The 19,673-nt window shown below is 42.1% G+C and overlaps 1 protein-coding gene across 1 annotated transcript in view; it reads right to left on the bottom strand.

The window, feature by feature from the left end:
• Positions 1-19,673, bottom strand: part of SND1 (staphylococcal nuclease and tudor domain containing 1) — a gene marked incomplete in the record, with an annotated part of 904,817 nt that overhangs the window by 708,849 nt on the left and 176,295 nt on the right. Inside the window, 1 exon segment of the mRNA XM_078777892.1 lies at positions 7,635-7,793. Within this exon segment, the coding sequence (XP_078634018.1) occupies positions 7,635-7,793 (159 nt within the window).

Below are 19,673 nucleotides of genomic sequence, written 5' to 3'. Positions count from 1 at the left end.
ATCTCAAAACGTTGACCAGGTGAAAATGTCTTTTTTCCAAGTTGACATCCTTAAAAGGATGCCCGTGCTGACTGCAAAATTGCCTTGACCGGCTGGTGAATGGAAAATATGGCTTGTGAATGGAGGGTTCTTTCATTGATTGAAAGAAATTTTTATGTCGAGTCATTATTTTATTTATTTTTCGCAAGACGCTATGATTATGTCCATCCCCAGTGATAGGAAAAGCAAGCAAAAGTACACGTCCCCAGTGACGGGAAAAGTTTAAGTTAATAAATTTAAATGATTTCATGGACTTTAAAAAGGTTAATTCCATTGCACGCTTTCTTTCACTCAGAGCCAAACTCTGAGCTACTTTCACTGATTGTTGGTGCAACATCGGGTGGCGGAGGTTCAATTTGACGAAAAAGAGGGCAAAATATCCTGCTTGTGAAATAAAATTTGGCATCAACGTTATTCATGCCCGTTCTCTCATCATTTCAAACGTGAATGTTGAGCTTTTCAAATGCAGTGCAGGAAGCAGCTACCGTAAACGTGAGACAGACGAATGTACGGACAGACCCAATGGTTCACAATATCATACAATTATATAATAAATATACAATAGATAACTTCCCATCCAAGAAACTTCCACACAGAAAGATTATTCAGTCCATCAAGCCCACGTGATGGTTGCCAACCTATGACAGTGTTTTTTTTGTTGACAGTCAAGGCTCATGGAAGAACTAGAACACAACGGATTATGACAACAAGAAAAAAGGAACAGTGGTGAAAAGTGGATGGGGTGGAGTGGGGGGTGGGAAAGAGGACACCAACACTGGAGTTGAAGGCCAACAAAGAAGGAGAATTGGACAATTAATGGGGTGGGGAAGAATGGGTTGGATAGGAATGATGCAAAAGGAAACCCCTCCTCCCTATCACTCTCCTCTCTCCCTTCTCCCTCCCTTCTCACATCACTCTCTACCTCTCCCCCCACCTACGCCTCCCTCTCTCGCTCTATTCTTCTTTAATGTTGAGCTTTAAGCAAAGAAGCAATGCCCACCATATTTAAAGTCTTTCATACAACTCATTACTTGGCTGGGGTTTGAACTGCTAAACTACTCGAATCTTCATGAATTACGTCACCATGTCCATCCAAAATTAAATTTAAGTTTATTTTGGACATCTTTGAAGTTTATTATTAAACGTTCTTTTTGAGTCACAATGCTAAGTGGAGGTTCTTCTTTAATTAAATGACCACCTTGCACTGCAATCTTTGTTCAAAGACTTTCAGTATAGACTACTACGCCGACATAGTTTGCTCAACTTTGTGATAACCCACATATTCTTGTCACAGGGTGTCGTTGCCAATGAAGGAACTTCCTGAGCAAGGGTGAAACTGCAAGATCTTCCACTGTTTTCCCAGCAGTAATTTGGGCAGGAATTTGGCCATGGTGCCAGCAAGAGCTTGCCTACTCTTTGAGAACGACACGGAGCGGACAAGCCTGGTGTTGGCTTAACGGTTAAGGTGGTTGGCTTTAGCTCTAAAGGACTTGAGCCCAAACCCCTGTCATGCCGTTGAAGCAACACAAGGTGGGTTTGACTCAGCATGCCATCCTTCCGAGATCACCAACATGAATATCAGCTGACTGGTAACAGGGTTACTGCATGAGCGGCACACATGCTTCCAGAAATGATGCAACCAGCAGCCACAGGCTGCATCCGAAACAACAACTGTGGGGATCTTTAATGTTCACCAAATAATGTCAGTAGATGGGATGCCCAGTTTAACGTCTATTGGAGGGACCGCACAAACATCAATAATTCACTCAGTCTGTGAAACACCGAGATGGCAGTTTATACCTGGATCAAGATTTGAAACCAGGTGAGACAGCTTGGAGGTGAATGTGTTTACCTAGTGGCCACCCTGTCAGCCTAGGTCGACCCTGATGCGCTGTTAATACACAAACTGCGATTCCATGTTCTATTTATACGTTTAAAATGTATTTCATTTGGTATCATGCATTTCTTCGGGTTAAATGTGGTTTTGTCTGCGTGCAGAGCTTTTCCAAAACAGTGAGAGAAGCGGCCACCGAAAACAAAAGGCTGAACGCATGGACCACACTTCACATTATATAATACGTATATATCAATCATTGAGCTATTTTGCACATATCAGCAAATTGGCGGGTGAGACTAAAGGCGAACTAAAAATAAATTGCGGAAAATTAATACAACGGTTAAAAAGTTAAAATGAAAGATAAGGTCTTGGGAATATTTCAATACTTTCACTCGTTGCTAATTGATTACACAATGTCTCTGGATGGTATTTTTCGCCTGTTACATTACCTTGCATACAGAGGCAATACTAATGATCAGCTGTTCGGTTTACTACAATAACGGCACTCTTTGACATCGCGATGCCGACTAATATGCCACCGCCAACATTATTACATCATCACACATACTTGTACCAAGTTTAATTTAGATCTCTTCAGCTGTTCCCAAGTATCGCATTTTGACGTGCCATGACTTCTGACCTTTGATGCCGTAATCTAATCAGTTCATCTTTTCATCATAATACAGGGTGAGCCAGAAATATGGTCATTTTTGAAATTTGTGTGAAGGAAATAAAAAATTGTATTTCAAAATAAATTTATTCATGATATTAAAGTACATAACATGCATTTTTATTATTATTATTTTTTACTGATTTAGTTTTATTTTTTGCAGGCAAAACACTTGAGTGACCATGTGGAATTAGTCGGGTGAAGAACGCACTTTTGCTATTAAAGCTTTTTACAAGAATAATGATAGTGCAACTGCTGCACAACGTCAATTCAAACTCCATTTCAATGTTCAACATCATGGAAATGTGCCGTCTGTTCATGCTATCAAGTTATGGGTTCAGAAGTTTGAGAGGACTGGTTCAACTTTAAAAGAGAAACCACCGGGAGCACCCAAATCAGTAAGCAACGGCACAAAACATTGAGCGTGTAAGGGATTCAGTTTTGAGAAGTCCGCATCGCTCCAGCCAAAAGCATGCATCAGCCTTAAGAATTTCTCGCGCCACTACGCCGCATATTGCATAAGGATTTAAACTTTTATCCCTATAAAATTCAAACCGTCAAGGAATTAAGCCAAGATGATGATTGCCCGCAATAATTTTTGTGAGGAAATGCTTCCATTTATGGACGGAAATGAAAACCAAACCATTGCTAACAATTTGTTCATGTCTGATGAAGCACATTTTCATCTGTGTGCAAGCAAAATACTCGTTTTTGGGCAGCCGAAAACCCAAGAGCAATGCACACGAAACCGTTACACAGTCCCAAAGTCACAGTGTGGTGTGCACTTTCGTCGTTCGGCATCATAGGGCCTTACTTCTTTGAGAACGATAACGGAAATGCTGTCACTGTTACTGCAACTCGATATACCGATATGGTTTCTAACTTCCTCCACTGAGAATTAAACAGATTTGCAGAAGTGAGCCCAATGACGTGGTTTCAGCAAGATGGTGCAACCTCTCACATCACGGTTTCAGCAAGATGGTGCAACCTCCCACACCGCCAGAGTATCCATGAATACTGCAAGGGCGCTCTTTCCAGAGCATGTCATTTCCAGAAATGGCGATATTCCATGGCCAGTGAGGTCACCCGATTTGACTGCATGTGATTATTTATTGTGGTCATATCTAAAGGACAAAATGTAAGTTAACCGTCCACAAACTCTTCATGAACTTAAGGAAAACATCAGACGCGAAATCAATGATATTGGCGTGGCCATGTTGCAGAACGTCATGAATAATTGGCGTCCAAGATTGGAGGAATGTGTCAGACGAAATGGTGCACATCTCCTCGATGTTCTTTTCCACAAATAAATGGCATGTTATGTAATTCACTTTCTTGTAAAAATTTGTTTTGAAATACAACTTTTCATTACCTTTACACGAGTGTTAAAAATGACCATATTTCTGGCTCACCCTGTATATACTTGTACAGAGTATGGTCATAATTGCACCACTGGTTCACGAGTTAGCACAATACAGAATTTTTACCGAACAGGACCTCTGACCTTTGACCTCTTGACACCATAATGAAATCCCTTTATCTCATCATCTCTATTCATATACGGTACTTGTACAAAGTTTGACTTCGATCACTTCAGTCGTTCTCAAGTTAAAACCTATTACAGGCTCTGACCTTTGACCTCTTCACCCCAAAATTGAATCGGTTCATCTATGCATGATAAATTTATAATACATACTTGAACCAACTTTGGTCAAAATCACATCACTGGTTCACAGGTTATCGTGGTAACTGTATTTCTACCCAACATTACATCTGACCTTTGACCTTGTAACCCCAAAATCGAATCAGTTCATCTTTACCTCATCATACATACTTCCACCAAGTTTGACTTCGATCCCATTACCCATTCTTAAGTTATCGCGGTAACGAAAACCTATCACGGATGAACGCACGGACGGAAAACCCAAAAACATAATGCCTCTAGCGACTTCGTCAGCTGTCTCGGCATAAATAACGGTAGCTCTCTCTTTTGGCTTCATCATGCAGACCAGGAGGACTGAATTGGATACGGACCTCCTTCCAATCCCTCCCCTCCATCTCATCCACCCGATCGCCATCCTCCCGCTCTATGCAAATCAGCCCTTTTCAACACCAGCCTGCACAGGCCAAACTGGACCCATTGCCAGATAGTGCCTTGCTCAAGCCCTCAATCATTCACGATTGTTGTGAGAGTCCCCATATTTATTTTTGGTGCCATAGTTGGGTTCAGGTATTTTAGCATCCTGTCATCTCCTTTCCCTCATATTCATTAATTTTAATAAACTTCCCCTTTTATAATCAGAAACATCTTCCTGCCTCTTTGCCTCCCTCACATTTCACAGGCAGGTTCGGTTTTGTTTGAGTGATCCTTGGAGAATAGCGGTAATATTCAACGCAGTATTTTAATCACCATTTTGGTCAATAACAGGTGTATTGTACCCCCAGTGAAGACAGACTGTGTTAACAGATCTCTGAAGATACAACACGAAGCTTGGTAATTCATTATATCGTCCATGCAAAACATCCGCAGATGTCCCAATAACAAAATGCTTGTCACAAATCTCACTGCAAAAGAATAGCACAGCTCGGTAAAGTTAGCTCAAAGAGCCACAGTGGGAAGCAAACAACGAGGGTTGAAAAAAACACTTGTCCAAGCCACACGCCACCAGTCTGACAACCACTAGCAGTGCCTTTACATGCAACCAATAAAAGTCAGCTCTCCACAGCCTTCTTCGCTTCCAATCCCAGGAACTACTATTTACCATTTCTGCTCAGTTAGATGGTTGAACTGCATTCTTCCAACACCAGAAAAATAAATGAAAAATAAACAAAGCGCATGATATAAGGTTTAAAACACACTATGCAAAGTCGGCAATGACAAAAAAAAACCATCAACTTCTAATTTGGTAAGAGCAAGATTAAATTTTGCCGACATTATAGAACTTAAAATACCAATTTAAAAAATGACAGAACTGACAAGTGCGGAATACTAAAATAAAATAAAAAATTAGTCCTGAGTCTTAAGATTATCGTTCAGACCACTGCTTATTTGAAGGGGATGACAACCCACACCCCCTTCCCCCCCTCCCCCATGAGCCCCATGAACCCCCGGGAGGGCCCCTGATCTGAAATCGAAAAATCTAAGAACAAGCGATTCTGCAGACAAGTGAGTAGAAGACTTGTATCAGGTTTCAGAGCAATCGGTTGATAAATAAGGGACGGGTAAGGATCCGAACACAGGGTTAATTCACTCGTCTCAGAATCGTCTGGTCTGGGATTGATCTCAACCCGCAAATAAAACTGATGCATTCATGTTTCATAAGGCATTGCATTGCATCAATAAGTGTGGCAACCTCGGTTGGACGTTAAGCAGGGGACAAATCTACCTGGGACATGTTGGTGGACGTTAAAGATCTTAAGGAGTCCTTCAGTGGAGTAAGTGGCAACCATACATGCATACGCATGTATGTACGTACATACGACAATAGGGGAAATTGGCGTCCATTATTCCACGTCGATAAATAAAAGGCACATCCAAACAAAACAAAAAAATGCACAATGTACGACAACGGAGGAAAGCAACAGAACGTTGATTGTAATGAACAGTTGTGATCATTCTATCTCCGAGTAACTTATATCACCTTCCCAGGGGGGTTGACTCAGCCTGTCATCCTTCCGAGGTCGGCTAATTGAGTACCAGTTCACTGGTAATTCCCTGTTTGTTGTAAAAGGCGACAAACAGGGTTGGCAGCAGGAAGGGCATCCGGCCATAAAACATTGCTTCAAAAAGGGGACCAAAAAACAACAACACCCACGGTGCCCGAAAAAGGCCAACCCAAGCATCTTCAAATAAGTTTTTTCCCATTAAAAGCTCTTAAAATAGCAAAAAAATAACGGAAATTTAAACTTTCCCCTCTAACCCCAATAGGCACTTCCATAAGAATTACAGGGGGTGAGTTAAAATGTGGCTGTTATTTTTTGGTATTTGGAGGGTTTAAAAGGAAAAACTGATTTGAAGAGACTTGACAGGTCGATGCAAGTTATGAAGAATGTAGATAGAAGTATACTAACTGCAATGGAAAACAAGAAGTTGACGTTTTGGACATTAGCCCTTCATCTTTCCGACATCTCCACAAATCTGTCGACATTGAAGCACTTCCATCTAAAAACTGAAGTGAAAAATGCAAAGCCAACCCCCAAACAGTCATTTGGTCAGCGTATCCACGCACAACACGCGAATCGTTTTGAAAGATCCCAAAATGTAAACGAGCCAGCCAACTTTTGTTTTAATCCAAAAGAAGCACCAAGATGCAGCATCTCCTGCTGACACTGCATCCTAACAGTTTATGGCTTGGTCTGACTTGGCAAGATATCTCAGCCAAATTCAACACTTGAATGATGTGCACATGGCAAAGTTAGCTAGATACTGCAACCCCAGATACAACATAGCATTCTACAATCTAAAGAATAAATTATTGAACAAATACTTACCCCATTCAAGTCAATTATAAATATTTAGATGCTGTCATCGTAAATTTTCAGTGTTATTGCACCTCAGAGGGAAAAGTAGCCCTTGGCACAGCAAAAACAAAGGTCCAGCACAGCACTTTATGGAAGCAATTATGATGCCAACATGATGAATTAATGAATGGCTTCACAAATAACGATGATGAATTAATGAATGCCGACAAAGGAAAATAAAAATGATAGCAAATAAGGGGTTGTGGATGTAAAGAATACAGATGTTAATGACAGTGAAAATGCTGATTTAAGGACAGTAAAAACAACGACGAGACAAGGAAGATGGTCCAAAGAGCGAGTGGACACAGACAAATATGCAAGATAAGGCTGTTCTGAGATCAATTAATGTGATAGGGAGCATATTAAACATTCTATTTTAAGTTGTGAATCTTTTTTTTCTTTCCTTTTCTGCTGAATTACTGTCATGCAATTTCAAGCGTACGTCATTAAACTCGGAATGGAACATTCAACAACCACATTCAGGCGGAACATGTAATATTGCTCGTTGAATGGCAGACCAAAAATCTCACATTCAGAATCAACTGTTACAATGCACACAAGACTCACAGGGTGCATGATGGTGCCCAGCAGATTCTGGTTAGAGACGCCTTCCAGAACAATCTGCACATCACGCTGAAGGAGCCGTGACTCTGTGAAGAACTTTGCCTCAGCCGCATAAGGCTCCAAAATCTCCACACCATCGGTGTCACGCTTTGTCATCGGACACTGTGGAAAGATGGGCAATCGTGAAGAGTCAAAGAAAAAAAATCAATATTCCTCATCAGGTCATCCTATACGTTAATGCAAGCAAACACCATTAGGTGATGTTCCAATAAGTAACTCAATGAAGTACAGTGCATCACGTCATAAGGAACACCAACTTGTTACCTCCGCCACCTAAGGTGGACCGAAGTTATGTTTTCTCCCCAGTCTGTCTGTGAACAGGATATATCAATGTTGTGGGTGGATTCAGATGAAACTTTGCAGATAGGTTGGATGTGTGACAAGGAAGCAATGATTCAATTTTGGTGAAGATTCAAATTCACTGGAGAACAGCTGGATGGATTTAAATCAAACTTGTTACAAGTATTTTAATGCTGTAATAAATGGGCGGAGGCTTATCGGTCGACGTTGTGACATGACCCATTGATTGAATAAGTTGTTGATAAATAAGTTGAGTAGGTACAAGAAAGGCACATTAAAAGGAGGATAAACAAAGACGATCAACTGCAATGTGGAAACATGGGCAATCTGTAAGCGTTCACACAAGTGGGTAAGACTTTTCCACAATTGCATTACGGCCAGTTATCAAAACTGCGATGTTATCATTTATAAATCACTACCTTAATATGTCCATCAAGTTAGTGACTACCACCTCCCCTGTCACCCATTTTCCTCTCTTCCCAGCTCCCGTTGTGACGTCGAAGAATGTCGTTATCGTTTTAAGTGATTCTTCACCTTTGCGTGATGGGGCTAAAACCGACATATAGTAACATATCTCACAAAGTTATGGACGGATTTGGATGAACTTTAGTGTTCCGGTCAGGTGTGTGATAAGGACAAATTGGCTTGATTTTGGTTAAGATACGAATAGGGATACGAGATTTTTTTTTTTTTTTAAGTGATTCTTCATCATTGAGTGATGGGACCAAAACGATATGTAGCATTATATTTCAAAAAGTTGTGGACGGATTATGATAAAACTATGTGGATGAGTTGGTTAAGTGACAAGAACAAGCCAATTAGATTTTGGGTCAGGTCCGAATCCAGATCCGACCTATCAATGGGATATAAAACGTAAACTTCAGCCTGGTGGAGGTATGCGCTCCACCGAGCGCCGTTCTAGTTATAACTACCTTTGTGAAAACAAATGACGTTTTTTTGTCAATCCCATTTTGATGAACAAATTTAAACACTACAGAATGAAATGTATAATTTCTTATGAAAAAAAAATATCAAACTCCATCAAAACATTGAGCAGAATTGAAATAAAACTCCATTACGGCCACTTTATTAAGCGTGATTACAACAAAGAGGGATCGGCAAGTCAAACAATATAAATGTGAAAAATAGGGGGTTTGGGGGGGATTCCTTTTTCTGAAGGCTTCGGACACTTTTGAAACAACAATCAGTCCATAGAAAATATTTGTTTGCAACAACTCATATATGGGGTAATGAGTGCACTCCTTCAACAAAGATACTTCAAGGTCATAAACAAGGCTGAAAGCGTAATCGCATTTGCCAAATGTCGTTTAGGAGATCCCACATGTTATCAATCTAATTTGGATCAATCAAGCACACCAGCACTTTCCATTATATTGATCTCTTCATCTGCCAGAGAAGTCCCTGACCAGATAAGCATTTTTCATTCATTAAAACTTCAAACTCCAACTCCATCTCCATCTGCCAATGTGAATTGGTTAAAGAAGCTTCTCCCTTATAATGCAGGAGAGACTCCTGAAAAACAAAGTCTGTTTTTTAAAAATTATTATTACAGTGAAATAGCAGGAAAATGTTTTTGGGATTTTTCTCTTATTTCTTTTAATTTATCAAGACTTTGTATTTCCCAATGGAGAACCTTGTGTAATTTTTCAGCCATCTATATAATAATACCGTAAGGACTCGACTTTGTTATCCCTTTTACGCCGCACCCAGTGACCCGATGCCCATGGCACTAATGCATTTTCCATCTACGAACCGCGCTCTTTGTTTATCACGTACAGCCATACTCGAAAAATCTGAATTCGCCGACTTTGGGACCCAAAAGCATCCGATTATCGGCCGATACGACGCCATCTTACGACACCATCGTATTGGCGTCTGCTGGGCGATGGCAATGCGAGCCGTCCGCTGATTGGACAGTCGAGTGGTGTGAACCAAATCGTCTTTTTATTCCCTTGAACATTTTAAATTAGGATATATAAGGAAACGTCTTTATCGTCATTTTAATAAAGTTAAATGGAGTGACGTTTTGGAAACGTTTTTTGAAGTTTGAAGTTTTTTCGAATCGAAGTGAAGAAGTTTTTGAAGTTTTGATTTTGGAAACGTTAAATGGAGAAACAGTTTCACAGGAAGAGAATGCGATGCGATGAAGAAGAATCCATCTTTATTTTATTTTTTTGAACCACAAATTTGAAGCTCCACGAAGTCAAGAATGTGAAACTACGTGAATGTAATAAAATAAAAATACGTACATAAACGACACAGTTCTATGAAACAGTTTCACAGGAAGAGAATGCGATGCGATGCGATGAAGAAGAATCCATCTTTATTTTATTTTTTTGAAACACAAAAGATTGAAGCTCCACGAAGTCAAGAATGTGAAACTACGTGAATGTAATAAAATAAAAATATACATAAACGACACAGTTCTATGAAACAGTTTCACAGGAAGAGAATGCGATGCGATGTGATGAAGAAGAATCCATCTTTATTTTATCTTACGACACCATCGTATTGGCATCTGCTGGGCGAAGGCAATGCGAGCTGTCCGCTGATTGGACAGTCGAGTGGTGTGAACATGGGTGGTGTGAAACCAAATGGTCTTTTTATTCCCTTGAATATTTTAAATTAGGATATATAAGGAAACGTCTTTATCGTCATTTTAATAAAGTTAAATGGAGTGACGTTGCGATACTCGGGGTGCGTTGCAAAGAAGAAGATCCCATGAGCGCTCCCCTATGCCATCCATAATGGTACACTCTATCCATACACCACATCCTCCCTTCCGTGGATGTTCCACGGGTTTCACGTCTTTATCGTCATTTTAATAAAGTTAAATGGAGTGACGTTGCGATACTCGGGGTGCGTTGCATAAATCCTCGTAACTCAGAGAGGTGTAGCAGGTGGCGAGACGTAAGGAAGCTTAAAGACAACGAGCTGAAAACAGACGAACGATATGTCAATCTCTTTCTACACCGAACGGAAATAAAAGTATGAGAGCGGGAAGGCATGGCCTGAGCACTTCGAGCAGAGAGGACTGATTGGACTTAACTTAAAGATAAAAAATTGGAGCTTAACGGAAGAAGAAGATCCCATGAGCGCTCCCCTTCCCCTATGCCATCCATAATGGTACACTCTATCCATACACCACATCCTCCCTTCCGTGGATGTTCCACGGGTTTCAGCTAGTAAATATTAATAGAGCCAGTTTTTATTGGTCAATTTGCGCATAAACGACTTACGCTACAGGTTTCCAATTTTTAACATAAATAGATACTGGTCTGAATTATTGCATCTCAGTATATATTTTTAACCTTGACATTCAATTAAACTTGATAAACATTTTTCTTAACACTTTTCGGCAAAACATTTCTGCTCAACCAAAATTGGACTTTGCAAGTGGGTAATAATATGGTCACAGAAGAAGAGTAAATACAAGTAGAACTGCCAATTTATAACGGCTGGCAGGATGACCAGGTACCAAAATGTCCCACTATAATACACCACTTTGATCGGCTACGTTTATTTACGATCGATCGATACAACAACAACAACAACATGCATTTTAAGGCCATTTTCCCTGCTAGAGCGGGGGTTAGCCTTGCGGTCCCCATGAGAACCTTCTCCATTTTGCCCTATTTTCTGCATCTCTCCTTGTTAACCCCCTTGCCCGCATTTCTTTTTCCACCATCTTTAGCCAAGTCTTTCTTGGTCTTCCCCGTCCTCTACTTCCTTCTACATTCATTTCCATCACTCTTCTCAACCAGTCACTTTCATCCTTCCTCAAAACATGACCAAACCATCTCAACCTGTTTCTCTTCACAGCATCAATCACAGGTTCTATTCCCATCATCTTTCGCAATTCATCATTTGTCTTCCTCTCTCTCAACGATACTCCGCACATCCACCGAACCATTCGCATTTCCACCCTTTCCAGCCTTCGTTGCTGCTCTACGTTCATTACCCATGTCTCGCTCCCATAAATCATAACACTTCTCACACATGCAGCATACACCTTTCCCTTCAGCTTCAACGACACTCCCCTCCTCATCAGCACGCCACTCAGTTCCCGAAACTTCGTCCATGCACATCTCACTCGAGCAACCGTTGCCGAGTCTGATCCACCTTCTCCATTCAGCATGTCTCCGAGGTAGCAAAATGTTTTCACACCTTCCAGCTTCACGCCGTCTTCAAGATCCAACTCAACATTTCCTCCATCTGTAGCTCCCTCTGTGCACACCTTACATTTGAATGTAGCTGCCACACTGGTTAATGACCCTCTCAGACCACTACATTTTTGATGAACCCACCCAGCACACATTGTACATTGAATGGAATTCACTCCGACACCCTTCCTGCACACAGCACACGGACACTTCCCAGTTCTTTCCACCTCACCACATGCTTTACCACTTGCCATCACCTCAGTCTTTCCGATATTCACCTTCAGACCTTTTGTCTCCATACATTCCTTCCACTTGTTCATCTTTTCCTTCAGTCCATCCATACTTTCGGCAATCAACACCAGATCATCTGCATACAACTCCCACGGTAAACCCTCCTTTACATTCTGAGCCAGCACCTCCATCACAGCTACATATAGTAGTGGAGTTAGTACAGACCCCTGATGCACTCCCACCTTCACCTCAAACTCACCACTGTTCCCGTCCTTCGTCCTTACAGCTGTGCGCGCTCTTTTGTACATTGCCATCACTACTCTGATCAACCATTCCTCCACTCCTAACTTCCTCAATGCCCATGTCAATACTTTGTGTGGAACCCTATGGAATGCTTTCTCCAGATCAACAAACCCAAGAAACAACTTCTTCCTCTTCTCCATGTACTTCTCCTGCAACTGCCTCACAATAAAAAGCGCGTCTGTCGTTCCTCTTCCTGGCATAAATCCAAACTGCATTTTGTCGATCTTCACTTTCTTCCTTATCCTCCTCTCCAACACCCTTTCCAATACCTTCATTCCACGCTCCAATAACTATCGCTCGGTACGAGCCACACTCCAGAGGGTCACCTTTCCCCTTGTGTAGAGGTACGAGGGTACTCAGTTCCCAACCACTGGAATGCGGCCTTCTTTCACCACCAGATTACAGATCTCTGTCATTCTCTTCACACCCCAACTTCCTGCTGCCTTCAACATATCTCCCACAACTCAACGATCGATACGATCAGATAAATTTAGACTCCACCTATGATTGGATAGGAGGATAGCATTTGTGAAGTTTTGTGTTGATTGGCTATGGTTAATTTATATCCAAGATAGCTGCCAAACCACGTGACCTATGACGTTATCATTTTCACACAATATGCAGCAATGTTGTGAGATGATATTCGTAAAATTTTGCATCGATAGTGTAAGCTGTTTCAGAAACATATTTTATGAATATTTTCCTTAAATGCAATACGGCTGCTAAAGCATGTGACCGTTGTTTTTTTTGTTTTTTTTGCAACATTATATCCCCATGGGTAGTGAAACATATGGTTAAAATTTCGCATCAATCCGTTCAGTGTTTCCAGACAAGAACGTTTTTTAAATTTTTGCATAAAATAAAATATAGCGGTCAGACCATGTGACCAATGACTATCATTTTCAAGATTAATGACCCATGGCTAGTAGAACAGGTTTGAGGAATTTCGCATCGATCTCGTGAGTCATTCTGGAGAAGAATATTTTTGAAGTTTTAAATGTTCAATCCAATATGGCTGACAAACCACGCAACCTATGATGTCATCATTTTTTTTTCTTGACCAATTCATCTCCAGATCATCCTCAATGCCATACTGATCAGATTAAGGGTAAAACTTGTCGAATTATGATGTCATAATAAAGACATAATTATCTCTTCTCTTTTTTTAGTTATACAGGAGGCGGCGCTCCTTTGTTGGAAATTTTGTGGCAATCGGACAAGCTGTTGCAGAGAAAATGAATTTTAAAGGGAATAAATCGAAAGGCAGGCACAGACTGTGAATCCTCTGGTGATCCAAACTCTTCCTTGGAAAATCAAAGCTATTTACAGTCCACAAGGCCTTTGTCCATAGCTCAATGGAGTAACACCGTCCGGGATGGAGTGGTGCCCCAGCATCACATCTGTCTATCCTGGATAATGTGGAATTTAAAGCCGTCATATTTATTGGAATCTCTCAAGATGAGGCTGAAGCACTGATTTGATTGCTCTCACATTGCAGGTTGGTCAGTGGTCTCTTTCTGATATAAAACTGTAGATTTTCCGATATTTCCTCCTCTGCACTCAGTCCACCAAGCCTTCCGATGTACTCCGGATGTACGCGCTCTTCGAGTAACCCCCTCCTGGTTAGACTTCCAAAATTCAGGCGGTCTGCAAACCTCAACTCTTTTATTCCTCGCTTCCTCCCATCTCTGGAACTCACTTCCAAAAGTTTGTCCTGCCTCACTCTTCTCTTCCATCAGGGTTTCAAGCAACCAGTGCACCACCTTCTATTTTCATCCCCAATTCTGACCCATACGATCTTTAGAGCTCCCATTAACCGTTCCTATAGCCTATTAATTCACTTCATGTTTATCCAACTGTCAGTTCTACCTTGCTCTTCCACGAGCTTCACTCATGTTAAAAAAACAAACTCCACCTCAGGAGACTGTGCATTTTACAACATCAAAATATTATAATTATTTATAAACCATTCGTAATTTTTGACGTAACCACGACAATTGCGAAATACATAGTTTTGTGCAATCTTCAAGGCTTATATCGGTCGAGGGAAGACTACGTGTGTTCAGAAAGTTATCAAAACAGTGATGTTATCATTGATAAATCACGACCTGATATACTAATCAAGTTAGTGACTCCCACCTGCTCGTCACCCTCTTCCTCTCTTCCCACCTCTCGTCACCCTCTTCCTCTCTTCCCACCTCTCGTCATCCTCTTCCTCTCTTCCCACCTCTCGTCACCCTCTTCCTCTCTTCCCACCTCTCGTCATCCTCTTCCTCTCTTCCCACCTCTCGTCACCCTCTTCCTCTCTTCCCACCTCCCGTCACCCTCTTCCTCTATTCCCACCTCCCGTCATCCTCTTCCTCTATGCTCAATCGGACAATCGGAGCATACAGATAAATTCTAACACCTCTCCTCGTCTCTCTCTTCCCACCTCTCCTCGTATCCCTCTTCCCACCTCTCCTCGTCTCCCGCTTCCCACCTCTCCTCGTCTCCCGCTTCCCACCTCTCCTCGTCTCCCTCTTCCCACCTCTCCTCGTCTCCCTCTTCCCACCTCTCCTCGTCTCCCTCTTCCCACCTCTCCTCGTCTCCCTCTTCCCACCTCTCCTCGTCTCCCTCTTCCCACCTCTCCTCGTCTCTCTCTTCCCACCTCTCCTCGTCTCCCTCTTCCCTCCTCTCCTCGTCTCCCTCTTCCCACCTCTCCTCGTCTCCCTCTTCCCACCTCTCCTCGTCTCCCTCTTCCCACCTCTCCTCGTCTCCCTCTTCCCACCTCTCCTCGTCTCCCTCTTCCCACCTCTCCTCGTCTCCCTCTTCCCACCTCTCCTCGTCTCCCTCTTCCCACCTCTCCTCGTATTCCTCTTCCCACCTCTCGTCTCCCTCTTCCCACCCCTCCTCATCTCCCTCTTCCCACCCCTCCTCATCTCCCTCTTCCCACCTCCAGTCAGGTTCACTATGTTTTTTCGTTCAAAATCATGGTAGATTAGCAAACCTATACATTTTTGGAAACGTTATTACATGGAAAATCTGAAAATCAATGTTTACATTTGCCAATTCCGACCAATTCGATTCGACCAATTCGACCAATCGACCAATTCCATTCGACCAATTCGACCATTCGACCATTCGACCAATCGCTTCGATCGACCATTCGACCATTCGACCAATTCGATCGATTCGATTCGATTCGATTCATCGAATTCGATTCGATCGACCATTCGACCAATTCGACTTGCCAATCAATTTGACAGATCTTTGCTTGTGTGGAACGGACTGTGAAAACGATGCGGACTATATTGTCGGATACGACACACAGGACAGTGATGACGAACTCTAAATGGCATATTCTGTCATCGTGTATGTTTGATGCCATTGACTGCCTGTGTAGATGTGAAGTTATACTGACTGCATGTGTATATATGATTTTGCTGACTGCCTGTGTATGTTTGGTGATATGAATTATTGTGACACATTTTGATGTTATTAACTGCCTGTACAAAATGATAACGTGTATTTGATTATGCAACTTATCGCGAATATAAAGACAGTATTTTGCACTTCAAAACCTTTGATTCGTGTCTTCCCATTCCCCATAGCACTAATTTGATACTTTCATTGGATTCCTTGTCCCTGAAAATATCGGTTTAGTATATTTTTAAAAGTTTTTAGGGTAATTAGAGGCAGAAATAGAACAAAATATGTATTTTACAGTGGCCATTTTGAAAATCCTAAATGGCCGCCACACAGGTATCTCTCCAAATGTAAACATTGATTTTTGGTTTCCTTATGCTATAACCTTTCCAAAAATGTATAGGTTTGCTAATCTACCATGATTTTGAACGAAATATAATTTATTGACATAGTGAACCTGAAAACTCTCCTCATCTCCCTCTTCCCACCTCTCCTCGTCTCTCTCTTCCCACCTCTCCTCGTCTCCCTCTTCCCACCTCTCCTCGTCTCCCTCTTCCCACCTCTCCTCGTCTCCCTCTTCCCACCTCTCCTCGTCTCCCTCTTCCCACCTCTCCTCGTCTCCCTCTTCCCACCTCTCCTCGTCTCCCTCTTCCCACCTCTCCTCGTCTCCCTCTTCCCACCTCTCCTCGTCTCCCTCTTCCCACCTCTCCTCGTCTCCCTCTTCCCACCTCTCCTCGTCTCCCTCTTCCCACCTCTCCTCGTCTCCCTCTTCCCACCTCTCCTCGTCTCCCTCTTCCCACCTCTCCTCGTCTCCCTCTTCCCACCTCTCCTCGTCTCCCTCTTCCCACCTCTCCTCATCTCCCTCGTCCCACCTCTCTTCGTCTCCCTCTTCCCACCTCTCCTAGTCTCCCTCTTCCCACCTCTCCTCGTCTCCCTCTTCCCATCTCCTCGTTTGTAACGGTGTGGTTTCAGAGAAGGGATTTTTTTAATTATTGGCTTTCAACCTAATATGGTGGCCACACCACGTGACATATGACCTTTAAAATATACACTTTGCATATGTATGGGCAGGGGATCACTTTTGTGAAGTTTCATGTTGATTGGACAAGGTTCATTTTTCTATCGAAGATGGCTGCCAAACCACGTGGCCTATGACATCATCATTTTCTAACGATATGCAACAATGGTGTTCGATGATATTTGTAAAATTTTGCATCGATGGGGTAAACGATTTCAGAGATATAATTATTTAATATTTTCCTTCAATCCAATATGGCTGCCACACCATGTGACCAATGACGTTTTTGTGGTCATCTTTTAATCCCCATGCCTAGTCAATGACAAACGTAAAGTTTGGAGTCAATCGATTTGGTGGTTTCGGAGAAGATGTTTTTTTAGGGTTTTAGGTTAAATCCAATACGGCTGCCAAACCATGTGACCTATGATGTCATAAATTTAATATTTGAAGACAAATGGGTCATAGATCATGTGCACACAATTTCAGATTTTTAGGATAATGAATTCGATAAAAACATTTTTGGTTGGTATACCACTTCACCTATGATGTCATCATTATCATGGTTTTGTTCCCCATTGGGAGAACTTGACAATGTGCCAAGTTTAAAATTTTTGCATTCAGCGGTTTCCAAGAAATATTTTTTTTTCTTCTGCGTTTAATCCAAGATGGCTGCCATACCACGTGACCGATGACATCACAATTATCATTTAAAACATTCTGCATGGGTGTCACTCCTACCCTGAAAGTTTTGTCTCATAAACAAAGAAAGTAACAAAACAAAGCCTGAAAGAAAAAAAAGGAAAAAAACAACTAAAAGTAAAGTAAGTAAACAACCCGTAAACCCGTAAAGTAAGTAAAGTAAAGTAAAAGTGGAAAGTAAGTAAAGTTAGTGAAAGTGTCGGACATATGGTTGCTGAGAAAAACGAGGTTTAGCCCGTACGGACGGACAGACAACCCGAAAACTTCGGGGGCAGAAGCATAAAAAAATATTGTATGGAACTTCTGAGTTCCTTGTTTCAGTGCATTTGCGTTTTCTCGTTCAATATTTATGTATGCTCAATTATGTACGCTCAAGATTTAGGAAGTATCGGGATTGCGTTTTAAATCTTCAAATTCGACACGGTTTCCAGTGTGATAACAAACTTCAAATTTGACCCAGTGAGCTATTAATTAATCACTTAAGGAAATGTTGTTTTTTTGTTTGTTTTTTTTTGGATAACATTCAAAACCCATTCACGGAGGCCCGGGTGGGTAGTTCAAAGTTAGATAGAGGGTGCAGGTAAATTACCTAGATATTGACACCTGTGGTGCTGATTGTGGAAATAGTTTTTTTGTGAGGTGCATGAGACAGTGAAATGGCTGGGCGTGTGGCCTAATTGGTAGAAATAGTGAACGGAGGGGTGCAGGTAGGTAGACCTGCTGGTAGAGCCACACGACCCAGCCCCGAAATTGTGCGAGGGCACAGGTAGAAAATTGTTGGGGTTAGACCCAGATTCAGAGGGGCACCACAGTGTGGGCAATGGGAATTCGGGTTCTTAGAACCACATAGTTTAAAGAAGACCGATTGGCAGGGTACAAACCCGGGGAGATTAAATGTGTAATGATGTTAGTGTAGTTAGAATTTTGTGAAGACCCCTTCGCACCATCCACAACCATCCACAAGGGGATGGATTTCGCACCACGGGGCTCAATGTTTGATTGGTAAGATGCATCACGACGTGAGTACGAAACATTGTGTTCATTCCGCCTTTCCTTCCTGGGAGAGCCTGGGGGGAGTTGGGGACGAATTTGGAATAAAGAGGGGACGTGGGAGACAGGACGTAGAGACGAATTGTAAATACAAGGAGGGCTAGGGTAGTATAGTTAACGGTGGGGGGCACGAACGGGCAGGGCCAGGCTCGAGTTCACTCTGCCGGTGTTCCTCTCACCCGCTTGTCATACCTTTGTTTTGCATGTGCCACCGTGTCCTTTCCTTTTTTGCTCGTTGCGTCTTCTCTTCCTCCCTGATCCAGGACCATCAAGAGGACTTACCTTGCCGTCGCAGCATCTTGCTGCCATCCGTAACTCACTCCCATCATCCCATCCATCACATTATGGACCACAAGCTCTGTGGCCACACCCATCGCCATTGTTATACCTCCTGGCTGCCCAATCACCTTGCTGCATATGGACCACCTGTTGAGTGGCATTGGCACCACACATTTTGACCACGTTTCGAGTGGCCCTGCTCGTGAATTTAAAAAAAGATCCATGTGTGCAAGTATGAAGATTTAGATGGCCCTGATCTTGAAATGGCCTGCATGCCAGTCAGGACCAGCCGGTTTTGTTAGCCGCCTATCAAAGCAAGAAGCCACTCCAGCAACAGGAATATGACTCCAGCAACAAATTCTTCAAGTTTTATTCCTCAAGTCCAGGTCATGGGTCATAGTTTTTGAAAAATAAATTGTGTGTAGTGTAAAATGTAAAAATGTTGCCGACCGGTTATGTTTAGTTTCAAACAGTACGTGAACTTCAAACCGGCAATACGTGAACAGTATAAGG

The sequence above is a fragment of the Myxine glutinosa genome, chromosome 1 (genome assembly GCF_964187855.1).
Source record: "Myxine glutinosa chromosome 1, kmMyxGlut1.1, whole genome shotgun sequence".
In the NCBI taxonomy this organism is placed as follows: domain Eukaryota; kingdom Metazoa; phylum Chordata; class Myxini; order Myxiniformes; family Myxinidae; genus Myxine; species Myxine glutinosa.
This window is presented reverse-complemented; position numbering and strand designations above follow the sequence as displayed.